We start from the raw sequence: 20,538 nt of genomic DNA on the forward strand, positions 1-20,538 counted from the left end.
GGATCAAACACCCACAGAAGGTGAACTCTCCACAGGAAAAACCAATGAAAGGCAAAACACACAGTGGATCCAAAAAAGTCCTCTCACAATGAGTGTCTTCCTGAACAAGGTCTTTATTGACAGTAGCAGAAATGACCCGACACGTGACGTGTTTCGGCCGTGAGGGCCTGCGTCAGGGGTCTATAAAATAATATAATATACAAAGACATGCATAAAATACAATTATGATTAAAAACATGAATAAAAACTTGAACATCCATATACAATTTCTTGTACAAATTTAGACAAATAAAACATCAGAATGAAAGATGCAAAGTATATATAATAAAAAATATATGATAAATATGAAATTATACACATAGAGATAATGAGGACAAGGCATGGAATAAATACACAACATAATAAAGTATAAATATAGAGGACATACCTAGTATTATCTGTAGAAAAAGTACCTTGTAGATCAGATGAAAAAAAGCACTAAAGCTGCTAACAACGATATCTATAATAAATATGTAAGCGAAGGCATAAATCACTACATACTCTCCATACATACATATACAACAAAATGAAATGATACTGAAAAAAGTGAAACATAGAATATATGGACAGGGATCCCAAAAAATTGTTTTGATGATGGAGAATAATGAAGAAGACCACACGGGTATGAAATAAAATAAAAAAATGAAAACAAGGCACGGCTGCCAAATGAATCAGCAAATGTCAAAGGTGATGACCATAAAATGATAAGGATGGGAGAAACAGAAAAAAGAATTGCCTAATATTACTGTGAAAAATAGCATATATTAAAAAAGAAGACCATAAACTACTAAGAAAAATGGACCATAACATAGGGGAACCACCTAACTGAAAAATAATAATATTACCTTTGCAAAGTGCATAAAGAACCACGTAACATGCTGGCAGAGTACACCTGAAGGCCATGTTTAGACGATACTGTCACCATAAAAAATATATATAAAATAAGAGTCAGCAAAAGTATATTGGCATGTAAAGATAAATAAAGCTGTGCCCACAGGAATGATGACATAATATCCTCAGTGTAAATCAAAAAGGGGGCAAAATTACAAATAAAAGGTAAATGCCAATCGAAATGAGAAAAAATAAATAAGAAAAAATAATGGGTGTGGGGCATGCTATAAGCTATTACAGCAGCCAGCATAGCTATCAGCGATACAACGCGATCGAGCCATGAAAACGCCAAAGTTAATACTGAGTACTGGACAAGTACGCTAGTTTATGTAAGGCACCATGCTAAACCCAATAACTGCACTAAATCAGCACTAATTTAAGTGAAGACTTAATGAAAGTTGGAAAGGCAGAGGAGAAATCGATAAAATGCTTATCATACACAAGAACCCGTTAATACATATGAGAGCATATGAAGACAATATGAAACAATACTATCAACACGGAATATTGAAAAAATGAGTCTAAAAATGTATATTAACATCTAAAAATATCTAAACTGTGCCCAAGGGAATATTGACGTAGCTCCCCTAGGTGTAAATCAAAAAGGGGGGATTATTGCAGATAAAATATATAACAATGAAAATGAATGGAATAGTCGGTGTGGGGCATGCTATAACTACTAAAACAGACTACATAGCTATCGGCATTGCACAAGATCAGGCCATAAAGCGCCTAAATGACTGCTGAGTACTGGGAAGCAAATTCGTTTGTGTGAGGCACAATGCAAACCGCTATAACTGCATTGAATTAGCACTGGTTAAATAAAAGCTAACAGGACTAAGGAAAAACCAATGAAAATGCTTACCGTACACAAGAAAACGCTGTGCTGCTTTGTGAAACGAAATGTATGGCAAAACATGAAACCACCTTCAAGGGAAGGATTTATACCGGAAGTAAAGATGACATCACTTCCCCTGTGATTGGAACGAACCATTACTAAGGAGATATAGCACATGCGAGTGGTGGGGTCGATACTTAATGGTATGATCGATATATGAGACTCCACTGCTAAAAAGGGGTTAGTGAAGACAATGGGGCGCACATAAAGCTATAGGTGGAATCTAACAACAATAAAACAAGAGATTGGACTATATAAAACATGTGATCCCATATGTAGTTCCAGCTAACTACAGAATACAAATGAAAAATAAAAGGTAAAAAATAAAAATAGCAATTCAATTGTTTGACATGGACAAATAATTTTGTAAAAAAATTTTTTAAACATATATATATGTCCTCGTATACAATGTATATGCTATAAAAATAAAAATAAAAATGGTAATAATCCTGAATGATGGAACAAAATAATAATAATGGAATGAAAAAATGAATATGGAAAACCAAAAAATGTGTAATAGAAAAAAGACAGGCGACTGGGAACACTGAACAAAAATAAAAATAAAAGCAAAAATGAAAATAACAAGGATGATCATAAAAAAGGACTGAAATCCATGTCCATATTGAGTCCATGCGGTGTGGCTGTACCTAATGTATATATAGTTCTCTGTTCTTCCCTTAGCAGTTTCTCATCCATATTACCACCTCTCCAGGACATAGATATTTTTTTGAATACAAAAAATTTTAAATGTTCAATTGTATGATTTTTTTCAACCCAATGAGTCACCAGGGGGGCGCTATGTATCTGCCTTGTGAGGCAACTCCTATGTTCTATAATTCTTGTTTTTATGGCTCTCTTAGTTTTTCCTACATAGAGTAAGTCACAAGGACATATTATGATGTAAATAACTCCAGTAGTATTACAATCTGAAAAATGTCTGAGAGTGTAGTTTTTGTTATTATGTTTACTGTGAAATGAAGTGATAGTAAGTGAGTGTTTGCACACTGAACATCTCCCACATGGTATATGGCCAAAGGAATCTCCTCTTGTGGAATGGGGCTCTGGAAGGGTAGAGGGAACCAAAAACTCTCTAATGTTGCGGTTGCGGGCGTGTGCAATGACTGGAACTTGATTTGTAAAGCAGGTATGTGTCTCCAAAATATGCCAATGCTTTTTAATGATGTTTCTAATGCCTCCTGATAAATGTGAATATTTTAATGTGCAAACCAAATCTGGGCTTAGTTTGTCTGGCTTGGCAATCAGGAGATCATTCCTGTTCTTATTAATGGCCCTCTTTAGACTATTATTAACACATGCACGGGGATATCCTCTGGAGCTGAACCTGTTGGACATATCAACAGATTTAGTTTGAAAATCGTCAAAATCTGTACAAAGCCTACGCAACCTCAAGAACTGTGAATAAGGTAAGTTTTCTTTTAATGATCTATTGTGAAAACTAGTGAAATGTAAATAGTTATTCTTATCTGTAGGTTTCCTATATATAGTAGTTTTGAACCCATATGTAGTTTTTTGTATCAAAATGTCCAAAAAAGGAATCTCACTATGGTGATGGTGCATCTGAAAACGTAGGTTGGGGTCCCTGGTGTTCAACCAAGACATGAACGAGGATAAACTATCTATGTTGCCTTTCCATAGCAGGAAGATATCATCTATATAGCGTTTGTACATTCTGATCTCTTTTTTATATGGGTGTATTCTGAGAAATCTCTCTTCAAACTGGGCAACATATAGATTAGCAATATCGGGGGCCATGGCTGACCCCATAGCTGTGCCTTTAATTTGTTGGAAAAAACTGCCATCAAAACCAAAATAGTTCTTAGTAAGGGCAATAGTAGCCAAGGCAAGAATGAAATGATTAGGAATACGTCGCTCATGGGTCCTTCTCTTAAGTGTATTCTCTATTACTATCAGGGCTTCCAACTGAGGAATATTGGTATAGAGAGCTTCTATGTCCAGGGTCACCATAGTAACATCTTCAAGATCTCCATCAAACATTTCTAAAATGTTGATCATATGGGATGAGTCTCTAACGTATGAGTCAATCTCTGGGACAAAGGGTCGTAAAAAATAGTCTACAAACTGAGAGAGAGGCTCTAAAACTGAACCGTTTCCTGAGATGATAGGACGACCAGGTGGGTTATCTAACCTTTTATGTATCTTAGGAAGAGTATATATGGTGGGGATAGAAGGACACTTAACTGTAAGGTAATTTTTTTCTTTAAGAGTGATATACCCAGCATCGAAAGCAAAAGACACTAATTCTAATATGTCTTTCTGAAGTTGGTCAGTAGGATCTTTTTCCAGTTGGATATAATATTCTAAATCAAAAATCTGTCGGTGTATTTCCATGGTATATTCTTGTCTGTTTTGTATAACAATAGCTCCACCCTTATCTGCTGGTTTTATGACAATATCTCGATTCTGAGAAAGTGTTACTAAGGCATTGTGCTCATCTTTTGTAAGGTTGTGATGAGCCTTACGATTCTTCCTTTCAAGGCGTTCTATGTCTGAAAGAACACACTTGTAAAAAGTGAAAACCACAGGATCTGGAGGTCCAGGCGGTATCCATTTGGATTTACCTTTGATCACTGAGAAGTCTTGATAACCCTCTGTATTATTAGAAAAAAAGTTTTTAATCAGTAATTTCCTATAAAACCTAAACATGTCGACCCTTGTCTGGAAAGAATCATATCTTGCCGTAGGAACAAATGAAAGGCCTTTCTTTAAAATGTTTAATTGATGCTCTGAAAGAATGGAATTTGAAAGATTGACTATGGGAGTATCATCATTTTCCTCTCTCATATTCAATATTGTTGGTTGTATCGGTTGTGATAAGGATGGCTGCTGCCTCTGGGTCTTCCTCTTGCCCTTCCTCGATTGTAGCCCCGGCCTCTTAGTGGTGGCCCTCTGTATTGTCGTTTTCATTGTTATATATTTTATCTGCAATAATCCCCCCTTTTTTGATTTACACCTAGGGGAGCTACGTCAATATTCCCTTGGGCACAGTTTTAGATATTTTTAGATGTTAATATACATTTTTAGACTCATTTTTTTCAATATTCCGTGTTGATAGTATTGTTTCATATTGTCTTCATATGCTCTCATATGTATTAACGGGTTCTTGTGTATGATAAGCATTTTTATCGATTTCTCCTCTGCCTTTCCAACTTTCATTAAGTCTTCACTTAAATTAGTGCTGATTTAGTGCAGTTATTGGGTTTAGCATGGTGCCTTACATAAACTAGCGTACTTGTCAGTACTCAGTATTAACTTTGGCGTTTTCATGGCTCGATCGCGTTGTATCGCTGATAGCTATGCTGGCTGCTGTAATAGCTTATAGCATGCCCCACACCCATTATTTTTTCTTATTTATTTTTTCTCATTTCGATTGGCATTTACCTTTTATTTGTAATTTTGCCCCCTTTTTGATTTACACTGAGGATATTTATGTCATCATTCCTGTGGGCACAGCTTTATTTATCTTTACATGCCAATATACTTTTGCTGACTCTTATTTTATATATATTTTTTATGGTGACAGTATCGTCTAAACATGGCCTTCAGGTGTACTCTGCCAGCATGTTACGTGGTTCTTTATGCACTTTTGCAAAGGTAATATTATTATTTTTCAGTTAGGTGGTTCCCCTATGTTATGGTCCATTTTTCTTAGTAGTTTATGGTCTTCTTTTTTAATATATGCTATTTTTCACAGTAATATTAGGCAATTCTTTTTTCTGTTTCTCCCATCCTTATCATTTTATGGTTCATCACCTTTGACATTTGCTGATTCATTTGGCAGCCGTGCCTTGTTTTCATTTTTTTATTTTTATTTTCATACCCGTGTGGTCTTCTTCATTATTCTCCATCATCAAAACAATTTTTTGGGATCCCTGTCCATATATTCTATGTTTCACTTTTTTCAGTATCATTTCATTTTGTTGTATATGTATGTATGGAGAGTATGTAGTGATTTATGCCTTCGCTTACATATTTATTATAGATATCGTTGTTAGCAGCTTTAGTGCTTTTTTTCATCTGATCTACAAGGTACTTTTTTCTACAGATAATACTAGGTATGTCCTCTATATTTATACTTTATTATGTTGTGTATTTTATTCCATGCCTTGTCCTCATTATCTCTATGTGGTATAATTTCATATTTTATCATATATTTTTTATTATATATACTTTGCATCTTTCATTCTGATGTTTTATTTGTCTAAATTTGTACAAGAAATTGTATATGGATGTTCAAGTTTTTATTCATGTTTTTAATCATAATTGTATTTTTATGCATGTCTTTGTATATTATATTATTTTATAGACCCCTGACGCAGGCCTCACGGCCGAAACACGTCACGTGTCAGGTCATTTCTGCTACTGTCAATAAAGACCTTGTTCAGGAAGACACTCATTGTGAGAGGACTGTGTGTGAGGGATCCCAGTTCTTTAAATCTGGGTGATGATGTCATCAGGGTCAACACTCACTGTGGACAATGCCGCAGCACTGGAAACAGGCTTTACCAGAAGAGTGTCCAACCTCTCTCCTCTGGCTTTTGAAGCATCAATAGCATTCTCTCCTTGCACTCTAAATATTCAACGATAAAGAAACATTATAGAAATATTTATTCACTGTAAAAGTCTAGTCTTTTCCTTCTGAATCCAACCTCCAATTTTCACCTCAAGGCTATTTATCTTTCTTTCACAGTCACATCTTAACGCCTCCAAATTATTTTCATGCTCCTTTTCTACAAAATGGTTGTTTCTTACCTTTAAGGAATATTTCTTATTATCAACTTTGAGTTAAATAGTGGTGCCAAGTGAAAAACAATCTGGATGCAGTTGCTAGGCTGAGGTTGGTAAAAACACCAATACAGCCAAAAGTAAATTAGCAGCAATGGAAGGTGGAGAGACCACAGGACAAGGCAAGGTGGAAAAAAAAAAGAGGAGGAGGAGACAGGCAGCTGATGTTGGAGGTGAAGAGGACAGAGTCAAGTAGCAGGAAGAGTGATGATACCCAAAGTCAAAGGAAAATTCATGGTGATTGTCAGAGATATAGAAAATTGTTTCAAAACTGCTGGTGTTACTCATTGATTGACCTTTTAACTGTGCATATTCAATATTTATATTTGAGCAAATTAACAGATCTCTCAACGCCAAATCATGGTGCAACATACACGGTGAGCTCAAACAAACATTCCATTCCAATACCCTTTGCTGGAATGTGCTGTTTATGAAGAGTAATTATTACCATCTTGAAAGACCCTCTCCACATTCAGTCCATATGTGGCACAGGTTTCATAGTAAGTGCAACGTTTCAGGTCATTGGACAGTTTCCTTGCTCTCCCATCATCAATGACACGGGGATTAGAAGAACTTATAGCATCTGAAGATAAAAAGCAGACAGCATAGGAGAAACACTGGTAGTTTTCAATTTTATATGACAGATTTCTTGAGAATCAACAAAAATGCTAATAACAATATTAAAGTATCAGAAAAATATTGTAAAATTTAAAGGACTTGTACTCAGTCCATTACCACGTCATACTGTAAGACTATGGAAATAGCTATTATCTCATTCTTAAAACGCCAGATATAGCGAAGATACATACCTGTAGCAGGTATTCTCAGAGGAAAGCAGGCTGATTGTTCTCACATGTGGGTCGGCGTTCACGGCGTCCCAGGAAACGGCAAATTTTTCTACAGCAAAATTTAAAAAGTTTTGCCAGAGCCTTCTAGTGCACGAATCGTGCGCACCGCACATGCACGGACAACTTCCCGCCCGTAGCATGTGTGTTCCCACTCAGTTTAATTAAAAAGCAAATAATAAACATACAACAACTCCAAAGGGGAGGTGGGCGGGTTTGTGAGAAAAATCAGCCTGCTGTACTCGCAGAATACCTACTACAGATATGTATCTTCACGTTCTCCGAGGACAAGCAGGCTGCTTGTTCTCACATGTGGGGTATCCTTAGCAACCAGGCTCACTCAAAATAATGAACACTGGTCAATTGGGCCTCGCAACTGCGAGGACATAACATAGATTGACCTGAAACCATAAACAACTAACTGAGACTGCAGCCTGGAAAAGAACAAAAATGGACCTAGGGGGGTGGAGTTGGATTCTAAACCCCAAACAGATTCTGCAGCATCGACTGCCCAAACAGACTGTCACGTCGGGTATCCTGCTGGAGGAAGTAGTGAGATGTGAATGTGTGGACTGATGACCACGTTGCAACCTTGCAAATCTTCTCAATGGAGGCTGACTTTAACTGAGCCACTGAAGCAGCCATGGCTCTAACATTGTGAGCCGTGACATGGCCCTCCAGAGTCAGCCCAGCTTGGGCGTAAGTGAAGGATATGCAATCTGCTAGCCAATTTCAGATTGCGCGTTTTCCGATGGCGATTTCCATCCTGTTGGGATCAAAAGACACAAACTGGGCAGACTATCTAAAGGGCTTTGTCCGCTCCACGTAAAAGGCCAATGCTCTCTTGCAATCCAAGGTGTGCAAACTGCTTTCGCCAGGGCGGGTATGAGGACAGGGGAAAAATGTTGGCAAGACATTTGACTGGTTCAGATGGAACTCCGACACCACCTTTGGCAGGAATTTAGGGTGCTTGCGGAGGACTACTCTGTTGAGATGGAATTTGATATAAGGTGCATGCACTACCAAGGCCTGAAGCTCACTGGCTCTACGAGCTGCAGTAACAGCCACCAAGAAAATGACCTTCCAGGTCAAGTACTTCAGATGGCAGGAATTCAGTGGCTCAAAAGGAGCTTTCATCAGCTGGGTGAGAATGATGTTGAGATCCCATGACACTGGTGGAGGTTTGACAGGAGGCTTTGACAAAAGCAAACCTCTCATGAAGTGAACAACTAAAGGCTGTGCAGAGATAGGCTTACCCTCTACACGACGCTGATAAGCACTAATCGCACTAAGGTGAACTCTTACGGAGTTGGTCTTGAGACCAGACTCTGACAAATGTAGAAGGTATTGAAGCAGGGTCTGTGTAGGACAAGAAAGAGGATCTAGGGCCTTGCTGTCACACCAGACGGCAAACCTCCTCCATTTCAAAAAGTAACACTTCTTCATGAAATCTTTTCTGGAAGCAAGCAAGACGGGAGACACCCTCCGAAAGACCAAAAGAGGCGAATTCTAAGCTCTCAACATCCAGGCCGTGAGAGCCAGAGACTGGAGGTTGGGATGTAGAAGAGACCCCTCGTTCTGAGGGTTGGAAAACAGTCCAATCTCCACAGTTCTATGGAGGAAAACTCCAGAAGTAGAGGGAACCAGATCTGACGCGGACAGAAGGGTGCAATCAGGATCATGGTTCTGCAGTCTTGCTTGAGTTTCAGCAAAGTCTTCCCTACTAGAGGTATGGGAGAAAACGCATACAGAAGGCCTGTCCCCCAATGTAGGAGAAAGGCATCTGACACTAGTCTATCGTGGGCATGATGTCTGGAACAGAACTGAGGGACCTTGTGATTGATCTGAGTGGCAAAAAGATCTACCGAGGGGGTGCCCCATGCTCGGAAGATCTTGCGGACTATGCCCATGTCAAGCGACCACTCATGAGGTTGCATTATCCTGCTCAACCTGTAGGCCAGACTGTTGTTTACACCTGCCAGATAAGTGGCTTGGAGAAACATGCCATGACAGTGAGCCCAAACCCACATCTGGACGGCTTCCTGACACAGAGGGAGGGATCCGGTGCCCCCCCTGCTTTTTGGTGTAATACATGGCAACCTGATTGTCTGTCTGAATTAAGATTACTTGGTTGGACAGCCGATCTCTGAAAGCCTTCAGAGCGTTCCAGATCGCTCTTAATTCCAGAAGGTTGATCTGAAGACCTCTTTCCTGGAAGGACCAGGCTCCCTGAGTGTGGAGTCCATCTACATGAGATCCCCACCCCAGGAGAGATGCATCCATCGTCAACACTTTTCGTGGCTGAGGAACTTGGAATGGTCATCCCATGGTCAAATTGGATCGAATCGTCCACCAGTGAAGAGAATTTCGAAAGCTGGTGGACAGTTGGATTACATCCTCTAGATCCCCCGCCGCAACTTGAAACCAACTAGGGTCCATTGAGCTGATCTCATATATAGACGTGCCATGGGCGTGACATGAACTGTGGAAGCCATATGCCCCAGAAGTCTCAACATCTGCCGAGCCGTGACCTGGTAAGACGCTCGAACCATGGACACCAGGGACAGAAGGTTGTTCACCCTTGTCTCGGGAAGATAAGCTTGAGCTGAGTGTTCAACAGGTCTCCAATGAATTCCAAAGTTTGGACTGGGGTGAGATGGGATTTGGGATAATTTATGACGAACCCCAGTAGCTCTAGCACCCGAATAGTCATTCGCATGGACTCCAGAGCACCCTCCTTCGAGCTACTCTTCACCAGCCAATCGTCGAGATAAGGAAATGCATGCACTCCTAGCCTGCGTAGCGATGCTGCGACTACAGCTAGGCATTTGGTAAACACTCTGGGTGCAGATGCCAGGCCAAAAGGAAGTAAACGGTACTGAAAGTGCTGTGTTCCCAGCCAAAATGGAAGATACTTCCTGTGAGCTGGAAGTACCGAGATGTGTGTAAGCATCCTTTAAGTCCAGAGAGCATAGCCAATTGTTTTCCTGAATCATGGGAAGAAGGGTGGCTAGGGAAACCATCCTGAACTTTTCTCTGACAAGAAATTTGTTCAGGGCCCTTAGGTCTAGGATGGGACGCATCCCCCCCCCCCCCCCCCCCCCCGTTTTCTTTTGCACAAGGAAGTACTTGGAATAGAATCCCAGCCCTTCTTCCCCTGGTGAAACGGGTTCGACCGCTTGGGCCTTCAGAAGGGCGAAGAGTTCCTCTGCAAGTACCTGTTTGTGCTGGGAACTGTAAGAATGAGCTCCCGGTGGACAATTTGGAGGTTTGGATTCCAGATTGAGGGTGTATCCTGACCAGACTATTTGAAGAACCCACCAGTCGGAGCTTATGAGAGGCCACCTTTGGTGAAAAAATATCAACCTCCCTCTAACTGGCAAGTCGTCCAGCATGGACACTTTTACTGATGCTATGCTGAACTGGAGCCAGTCAAAAGCCTGTCCCTTGCATTTGCTGGGGAGCCGCAGAGGCCTTAGGCGCACGCTGTTCATGAGAATGAGCGCACTGGGACTGAGCCTGGACAAGCTGCCGAGAAGCAGGAGTGTACCTACAACTAGAATAGGAATAGGAAGCACTCCTCTTCCCTCCAAAAAACCTCCTAGATGAGGAGGTAGTAGCAGAAGACACCCGGCAGGAGAGAGAATCCAAAGCATCATTGTGCTTCTTGAACTGGTCAACCAGATCCTCTACTTTCTCACGAAAAAAGTTATCCCCCCCAGCAAGGAACATCCGCCATCCGCTGCTGGACCGAATGATCCAGGTCAGAGACACGCAGCCATGAGAGTCTGCGCATCACTAAACCTTGGATGCTACATCAAAAGTGTTGAATGTACCTCTGGCCAGGAATTTTCGACACGCCTTCTGCTGCCAGACCACCTGGCGAAGAGGCTCGGCTTGCTCCGGAGGGAGTGCATCAACCAAGCTAGACAATTGACTCACCAAGTTCCGCAAGTGGATGCTTGTGACGAGCTGGCATGTTTGGATCTTGGCAGCGAGCATAGCGGCCTAATATGCCTTCCTACCAAAAGAGTCCAAGGTTCTAGATTCTCTGTCTGGGGGCGCCGAGGCATAGTCCCTAGTACTCTCGGCTCTTTTGAGTCCACCACCATGGAACTGTGAGGTAGCTGAGACTTCATCAATCCAGGCTCCCCTTGGATTCAGTCTTTTTCGGGATCACGGGATTAGACAGAGGGAACGACCAGTTTCGCATAAGGACTTCCTTCAGTACATTATGCAAAGGAGCCGTTGCAGCCTCTCTAGGCGGAGAAGGATAATCCAGGACCTCGAGCATCTCAGTCCTGGGCTCATCCTCAACCTCCATAGGGAAAGGAATAGCCGCAGCCATTTCCCAGACAAAGGAGGTGAAGGATAGACTCTCCCGGTGGAGAAAGTCTACTTTCTAGTGGAGGGGAAGGTTCAGGACTCTTCAGAAGAAAAGTACCTGGGATCCTCCTCTTCCTCCCACGAACGCTCATCTTCAGTATCGGACAAGACATCCCTCAGAGCAGTCCGAAACTGAGCCTGCCTCGACGCCGAGGAACGACGTCCTCGATGACGGTGCCGAGAGGTTGACGCCCGCCTAGACTCCGGTGAAGCTTCCTCCACTGACATCAAAGGGGTGTTGACCTGGGTGGCAGGCGGCACCGAGATCAGGGACCTCATCACAGGCGAAGGGCCAGAAGCTGCTGCAACGACGGTATTGGAAGGCGCAAGCACTCCCGGCACCGAAGCAGACTGGCGCAGCAACCCTTCCAGGAGCTGTGGAAGCAGGGCCCTGATGCGCTCATCGAGAGCCGCTGTCGGACAAGGCTGCGGGGTCGGTAAAGGAGACGGTGGCAGAATCAGTCGAGGCTCGGGAGCAGGTACCAGGCTGCTAGACCGACGCATCGGCACCTTCTGAATAAAGGGAGCGCAATCTTCTCGGGTGCTGAATCCCTCAACGCCCCGGAGCTCCCTGCACCGTGTGTCGAAGGAAAATGATGACGGTGCTTCTTCGCCTTCACTCGACGCCCGTCATTGAGACTCCTCGGTACCGATGAAGAAGACGTGGAATCCTCATGTCTGCTTGGGGCCGGGTCTGACGAAGGTCGGTCCCGGGGGAACTGCATAACAGGAGGCCTCAAGACAGGTGGAGACCCACTCAATGCCTCACTGCTCCGAGCATGAGTTGGTTGTTCTGCAGCCATTACCTTCGCTCCCGACGTCGATGCGTCCCTCGATGTCGATTACCCCGACCTCGGTACCGATGCTGATGTCGACGTTGAAGGACTGGACCAAGCCCCAAAAAGCTTCTCTCGCTGGCCTTCTCAAGACGCTTGGGTCCGTTTCTTCATGCGAAGACACAGACTACAAGCGGCTGGGCTATGGTCGGGCAAAAGGCACTGGATACACCAAGCGTGGGTATCGGTAACCGAGATGGTCCGGTTGCATCGAGTACCCCGTTTGAAGCTGCTGGGTGTGTTCAATGACATGGAAGGAAAAACGGCTTCGTCGAAATTAAACGACGCGATCGTGCCAAAAAAGTAAAGGGCACGAAAGGGGAAAAACCTGACTGTGTCGAAAATAAAGAAAACTTAGAAAGTGCCAAAAAACTAAGAGAAAAATACCTTTTTTTTTTTTTTTAAGAACGAATAACGAAATAATAAAAGAAAAAATTATAAAAGAATTGTCAAGACTCTCTTTCTTGGGCCAGCGAAGCTTACAGGGAAAAAATCTCCTCACCAGAAAAAAAAAAAAAACTGAGCAGGAACGCTCACGCGACGGGCGGGAAGTCGTCCGCGCATGCTTGGTGCGCGCGATTCGCGCACTAGAAAGCTCTGGCAAAACTTTTTAAATTTTGCTGTAGAAAAATTTGCCGTTTCCTGGGCCGCCGTGGACGCCGACCCACATGTGAGAACAAGCAGCCTGCTTGTCCTCGGAGAATTATTAAAACTACAATGGATAACACAGAACTTACTAGAACAGGTGTTCCCAACCCAGTCCTTAGGACATACCCAGTCAGTTCAGTTTTTAAGATATCCACAATGAATATGTATGCAATAGATTTGTATATAACGGAGGCAGTGCATGCAAATGTATCTCATTCATATTGTGGGTATCCTGAAAACCTGACTCGGGTGTGTTCCAAGGACAGGGTTGAGAACCACTCCATGAGAGGATGGAATGGAAACAAGAATAATTGGAACAAAGTCTCCAATTGGCATTACTGCTGGATAGTGGTCTTCTTTGAATACTCAGCTGAACTGTGCTTTATGTGGGGATTATGAGATTGGTAGCAAGGAGCTTCAGGCTTAGCAGAGCTTTCATGTAAGCAAATGGTTCTCTCAAAGTGGAGCCAAACCTTCCAAAATATACTGCTTCCCATCATGGACTAGACTAATTAAAGCTTACATAATTATTTTGACAGATGGACAAGCAGTTTTCAATATAACCATCAAGAGACAACACATACTCTAAGTGCTGTGAATGTAGTACATATGGACACCCCAACAACCAAAATTTGATACACTTTTATATCATCTGCACCTCAAATTTTATCACAGACCTTCTTCTATGACTAACTTAACCTCGTAATTATATAAATGCTTACAATTACCTATGCTGATAGCTCATATAAACAGTGCACGTTTAAGACTTACCTACAACAGTTGTAATAGTATTCACTACAGCAGTGTTTCTCAACTTCAAGCCAAGTACCTCCTAAGTCAAACAAATTTCAACCAACTACTCCCAAGCTCTGATCAGCTCTGGCAGATATGCATTTTTAAAATGGGCATATTTAAAAAAAATAGAAAATAAAACTACTTTTTCTATCTCTGCTGTCTGGTGATTTTTCTAATCATGGTCCCAGTATCTGGTTTCTACTTTCCTCTGTCTTTGCTTAACTCTCTTGCCAGGGTCTCCTGACCATTTGACAATTATTTTCTTTCCATGTCCATCATCTATCTCCCTTCTGTGTCCCTATCCCTTCATGTGTCCAGCTTTTCCTCTCTCTCCTTTTCTACCCCAACATGGTCCACATGGGCGTAGTTTGGGGAGGACGAGAGGGGGAAGTGCACCCCCCCCAAATGAAATGAGCTGCCACACCATCTTCCAATCCCCTGAGCCGCCGGCAGGCTCTCCGAGAAAGCAGCACACACGCTGCTTTAAATCTGCCCCCAGAAGCCTTTCTTTCTCCTTCAACTTCCTGTTCCCACGTAGGCGGGAAGCTGTAGGAGACAAAAAGGTTTCCGGGGCAGGTCTAAAGCAGCGTGCGTGCTGCATTCGCTGAGGCTGCTGGCATCTCAGGGGATTGGAAGACTGAGAGGGGCGCGACACAAGGTACCACTGGAAGACTCCAGTGCTGTGGTGGCGGGTGGCTCAAAGGACATCGAGAGAGACAGGGGTCGGCTTGGGCGGGAAGGGTAAAAACAAATGACACCGGGGGGGGGGGGGGGGGGGGGGGGGTAAGAGAGAGAGAGATGGAGAAGGAGCAGAAGATGGATGGGACAAGGGGGTGTGGGGGGAGGGAGAAAGAACAAAAGATGGATGGGACTAGGGGAGTGGGCAGGGGGAGGGAGAAGGAGCATAAGATGGATGCAACTAGAGGTGTGGGGGAAGGGGAACAGAGCAGAAGATGAATGGGACTTCTTGGTGATTGAATGGGAAAGGAAGACAAGAGGAGACAGAAGAAATGGAAAAGCCAACCTAGAAAAGAATTTAGAAGACTGACACATGGAAAGTGGAAGAGAAGTGGGACCAGCCCAATAAGAAAACTAAAAGTGCTCAGACAACAAAGGAAGAAAAGAAAAAAAAATATATTTTATATTTTTTTAAAGATTGAGATGTGCCTGCTTTGTGAAATGTACATTTATTTATTTTTTAGTGTTTTATTTTGCAGAGTACAGGAAAAAAAAAACCAGTTCTGTTTCTCTCTTATCATTATTGCCCTGTTTGTAGAGTCTGGTTTTCTTGGGTGGAGGGGGGAGGGGAGGGGAGTCTCCATTTCAGTTTTTGTCTGAATGTTTTTTGTGGCCCCCTATATATCTATATATATGCTGGCTTCATATTCAGTGTTCTAGGCTTGTATGTGTGTGTTTTGAATAACTATGAGTATGTATAAGATGTATGCAAATTAATATGCTAATGTACCATGCCCCCCCCCCCCAATGAAACTGTCAAACTACACCCATGATGCTCCAGCATCTGTCCTATCCTCGTCTCCCACTGCCATGCAGCCATCTCCTCTGTCTCTTTCCCTTCCCCCACTTCGACCAACTTCATCTAGGTCTCCTCACTTTCTCTCTTCCCACCAATCCAGCATCAACACATCTCCCTCTCCTCCCACCATTCAGCAGCAGCCCACCCTTCTATGTCTCTTTCCCCATTCAGTATTGCTTCCATTCTCTTTTTAACTCATCCCTCCTGCTCACCTTCATGAAGCCTTTCTATGTCTGATAAGCAGCATAAAATCTGTTTTACTGTTCTTGGATCTTGCCAGGTACTTGTGACCTGGATTGGCCATTATTGCAAACAGGATACCGGACTTGATGGAGCTTCGGTCTGTCTCAGTATGACAACACTTATGTTCTTATGAGTATGCTAAATAGTAGTAGTAGTAGTAGTAACACACTGGAGAGAGATTGAGAGATGTGGAACCATGGGGAGGGGGTAGGAATGCAGGAGAAAGGGATGGAGAAGCTGGGCAAGGGAGGAACATGGACACAGGGGGAGGGATGGCAACTTAGAGGGCAGATAACTGAACATGAGGGAAATAGGGGAAGGGACACATGGTGGAGGTGCTAGGCATAACAGATAGGGACACAGAGAGAATGACAGGAAGAGATAAGTACTGTCAAATGGAGAGGAGACACCGGAAAGCAAAATATGGATGGGATTATGAGGTGGAGGGTGAAGGGTGACAGATCAGAAGATGACTGGGACTTGGTGACTGAATGAGTGTTGGGGAGCAGAATAGGGAATTATACAGATCGCATGAGAATTTTGAGTGGATACTGCATACTTGACATCAGTAGGTATGAGTGGGGGTATGTTGATGGGTTGGGAGAATGAGTGAAGGTGTGAAATGAGGGATAAGGGAAGAGGAGCAAGAAAAGGGGATGAAGTCTGGGAAAAGGTTGAGACGTAATGGGAATGACCTAGAAGACTGGAGAGGATGAGAGGCAATGAAAAGGGCTAGGGATACTGGGGAGGGGTATGGGAGAAAAGGGAAGGGGCTTTCAAGAGGTTGAGTGCAGTGGCGTAGCCACAGGTGGGCCAGGGCCCACCCATTTATGGCTCAGGCCCACCCAACAGTAGCACATGTTTAGTGATAACTGGAGGGAATTCCAAGCTCCGTCAGCTGAAGATTTCCCCCTGATGGTAACGAAAATGCTACTCTCCACAATACCAGCACCTGCACATACTCAGTTTTCAGTGCATGCCTGCTGCCAAGGTGGAAAGAAGTGTTTTCCCACCAGCTGAGATTTTTTTTTTTTTTTTGGGGGGGGGGGGGGGGGGGGGGGGGGGAGAGAACACATGGTGCCCACCCAATTCTTGCCTAGGCCCATCCAAAATCTGTTATCTGGCTATGCCCCTGGTTGAGTGACGGTGAAAATGGTGTTAAAAAGATGGTGAAAGAGGCAATAGGACATGGGGTATAGGGTAAGACATTGAAGAATGGCCTGGAGGCAAAGAAAGGACAGAGGTATGGAGCTGGGACTGGTGAGGGGATGAGAGGCATTGACAGGTAGATGAGGCCTAAGAGGGTGAGTACAGAGGATGTGAATGAGGGAGTAAGGAAGTGGGTGAAAGATGGGGGAGAGAGAGTGGAAAAGGAAAGAGACAGAGGGGACAACAGGAGGGAGATGGGAAAAACACGTTGGTAGATTTTTAAAAAATTAAAAGGAGACTAAGGAGTAGAAGGTGACAGAAAGAGAATAAGAGTAAAATCAAATGGGTGGATATAAATGCAGAGAACAGAAAAGTGTGTGGGGGAAAACAAAAATGAAAGATCAATGCTAGACAGATGTAGAAAAGTAAAGAAAGACAACAAGAGGAGAAAAGAAATGGAAAAGCCAATCCAGTACGGAATTTAGGAGAAGATTGACATATGGAAAACGGAAGAGAGAATGGGGCCAGCCTAAGTATAGAAATAAAATGCCCAGACAACAAAATTTGAAAAAAAAAAGAATTATTTTTATTTAATACTTTTTAAGGATTGAGATGTGCCTACTTTGTAAAATGTACTTTTTTTTATTTTTATTTTGCGAGGTACAGGAGAAAAAGCATTTCTATTTCTCTTTTAGTAGTATTGCACTGCTTATCAAGTCTGGCTTTCTTGGGCCAGGGTAGGGGTTCTCTATTTCAACTTTTGTTTGCATGTTTTTTTTGTGTGTGTGGGGGGGGGGGGGGTCTCTATTAATTATCCATGTTCAGCAAGTGCAATTGAGGTGAAGGATTCTACTACCATTTACGGTCTTATTCTATAAAGGTTATGATCCTAAATTTACGCTCCTAAAATTTATGCTCCTAAATTTACGCTCCTAATTTAGCATACTCTATGCTCAAAAACAGATTATGCTCCTAATTTATGAGCATAAATTATGCTCATAAATTAGGAGCATACATTTTAGGAGCATAACCTTTACAGAATATGGCCCTTAATGTCTGAATAGTCCATCTTGTTTCAGTTTCCCAGTAGAAGATATACTGGTGTTGTATAGCCCAGCGAGATATTTATAGCACTTTCTATTCATAGGTGGGTTAGGGCTCTTATGGTGTGCTAAGTTTTCTGTATAGGTTTTGAGTGTCTTTTTGTAGGGTTTTATGCTATTTTGCAAAGTGTCTGGCCCTATTTGAAAGTAGGCTCTGGAAGGCAACCCTTGTAACCCAAAATGGGTTAGCCAATATGTGTCTGACAATCTTAAAGCTTTCAAACAGGTAGAAAAAGTGACAGCCAAAGCCAGAAGGATGCTAGGGTGCATAAAGACAGGCATGACCAGCAGGAAAAAGGAGGTGATAGTGCCATTGTATAAGTCTTTGGTGAGACCTTATTTGCAGTACTGCATGCAGTTCTGGAGACCGCACCTAAGGAAAGATATAAACAGGATGGAGTCGGTCCAGAGGGCAGCTACAAAATTAGTAAGCGGTCTTGAAAGCAAAAATTATAGGGACAAGCTTATGAACCTCAACCTAAATGCTGGAAGAGAGGAGGGAGAGAGGAGACATGATAGAAATGTTTAAATATCTCAAGGGCATTTATGTACAGGAGGAGAGTCTTTTACAAATGAAGGAGAGCTCTGGAATGAGGGGGCATACGACAAAGTTAAGAAGGAATAGGCTTAGGAGTAACCTAAAGAAGTATTATTTCACAGAAAGGGTGGTGGAGGCGTGGAATAGCCTCCCGGTGGAGGTGGTGAAGTCGAGGACTGTTTCAGAATTTAAAAGGTATGGGATAAGCATGTGGGAACACTTAGGAACAGGAAGAAAGCGAATGCTACATACCTGTAGAAGGTATTCTCCGAGTACAGCAGGCTGATTGTTCTCACTGATGGGTGACGTCCACGGCAGCCCCTCCAATCGGAACTTCACTAGCAAAGGCCTTTGCTAGTCCTCGCGCGCCGATGCGCACCGTGCATGCGCGGCCGTCTTCCCGCCCGAACCGGCTCGTGTTCGTCAGTCCCATATGCAGCAAGACAAAGACAAGGGAAGACACAACTCCAAAGGGGAGGCGGGCGGGTTTGTGAGAACAATCAGCCTGCTGTCCTCGGAGAATACCTTCTACAGGTATGTAGCATTCGCTTTCTCCGAGGACAAGCAGGCTGCTTGTTCTCACTGATGGGGTATCCCTAGCCCCCAGGCTCACTCAAAACAACAATCATGGTCAATTGGGCCTCGCAACGGCGAGGACGTAACTGAGATTGACCTAACAATTTATCCAACTAACTGAGTGTGTAGCCTGGAACAGAATAAACATGGGCCTAGGGGGGTGGAGTTGGATTCTAAACCCCGAACAGATTCTGAAGCACTGACTGCCCGAACCGACTGTCGCGTCGGGTATTCTGCTGCAAGCAGTAATGAGATGTGAATGTGTGGACAGATGACCACGTCGCAGCTTTGCAGATCTCTTCAATAGTGGCTGGCTTCAAGTGGGCCACTGACGCAGCCATGGCTCTGACATTGTGAGCCGTGACATGACCCTCAAGAGCCAGCCCAGCCTGGGCATAAGTGAGGGAAATGCAATCTGCTAGCCAATTGGATATGGTGCGTTTCCCCACAGCCACTCCCCTCCTGTTGGGATCAAAAGAAACAATTGGGCGGACTGTCTGTTGGGCTGTGTCCGCTCCAGATAGATTGCCAATGCTCTTTTGCAGTCCAATGTGTGCAGCTGACGTTCAGCAGGGCAGGAATGAGGACGGGAAAAAAATGTTGGCAAGACAATTGACTTGTTCAGATGGAACCTTCGGCAAGAACTTAGGGTGAGTGCGGAGGACTACTCTATTATAATGAAATTTGGTGTAAGGGGCCTGGGCTACCAGGGCCTAAAGCTCACTGACTCTACGAGCTGAAGTAACTGCCACCAAGAAAATGACCTTCCAGGTCAAGTACTTCAGATGGCAAGAGTTCAGTGGCTCAAAAGGAGGTTTCATCAGCTGGGTGAGGACGACGTTGAGATCCCATGACACTGTAGGAGGTTTGACGGGGGGCTTTGACAAAAGCAAGCTTCTCATGAAGCGAACAACTAAAGGCTGTCCTGAGATCGGCTTACCTTCCACACGGTAATGGTATGCACTAATTGCACTAAGGTGAACCCTTACAGAGTTGGTCTTGAGACCAGACTCAGACAAGTGCAGAAGGTAGTCAAGCAGGGTCTGTGTAGGGCAAGAGCAAGGATCTAAGGCCTTGCTGTCACACCAGACGGCAAACCTCCTCCATAAAAAGAAGTAGCTCCTCTTAGTGGAATCTTTCCTGGAAGCAAGCAAGATACGGGAGACACCCTCTGACAGACCCAAAGAGGCAAAGTCTACGCTCTCAACATCCAGGCCGTGAGAGCCAGAG

At 43.4% G+C, this 20,538-nt stretch overlaps 1 protein-coding gene across 2 annotated transcripts in view; it reads right to left on the reverse strand.

The window, feature by feature from the left end:
• The window catches only part of AGAP1 (ArfGAP with GTPase domain, ankyrin repeat and PH domain 1), a 2,358,592-nt gene that overhangs the window by 1,766,678 nt on the left and 571,376 nt on the right, over window positions 1–20,538 (reverse strand). For both annotated transcript variants that reach the window (XM_030210552.1, XM_030210551.1), the window contains exon 6: window positions 7,101–7,235. In XM_030210552.1, the coding sequence (XP_030066412.1) occupies window positions 7,101–7,235 (135 nt within the window). The remainder of the gene's footprint in view (window positions 1–7,100; window positions 7,236–20,538) is intronic.

The sequence above is a fragment of the Microcaecilia unicolor genome, chromosome 7, assembly GCF_901765095.1.
Source record: "Microcaecilia unicolor chromosome 7, aMicUni1.1, whole genome shotgun sequence".
Lineage (NCBI taxonomy): Eukaryota > Metazoa > Chordata > Amphibia > Gymnophiona > Siphonopidae > Microcaecilia > Microcaecilia unicolor.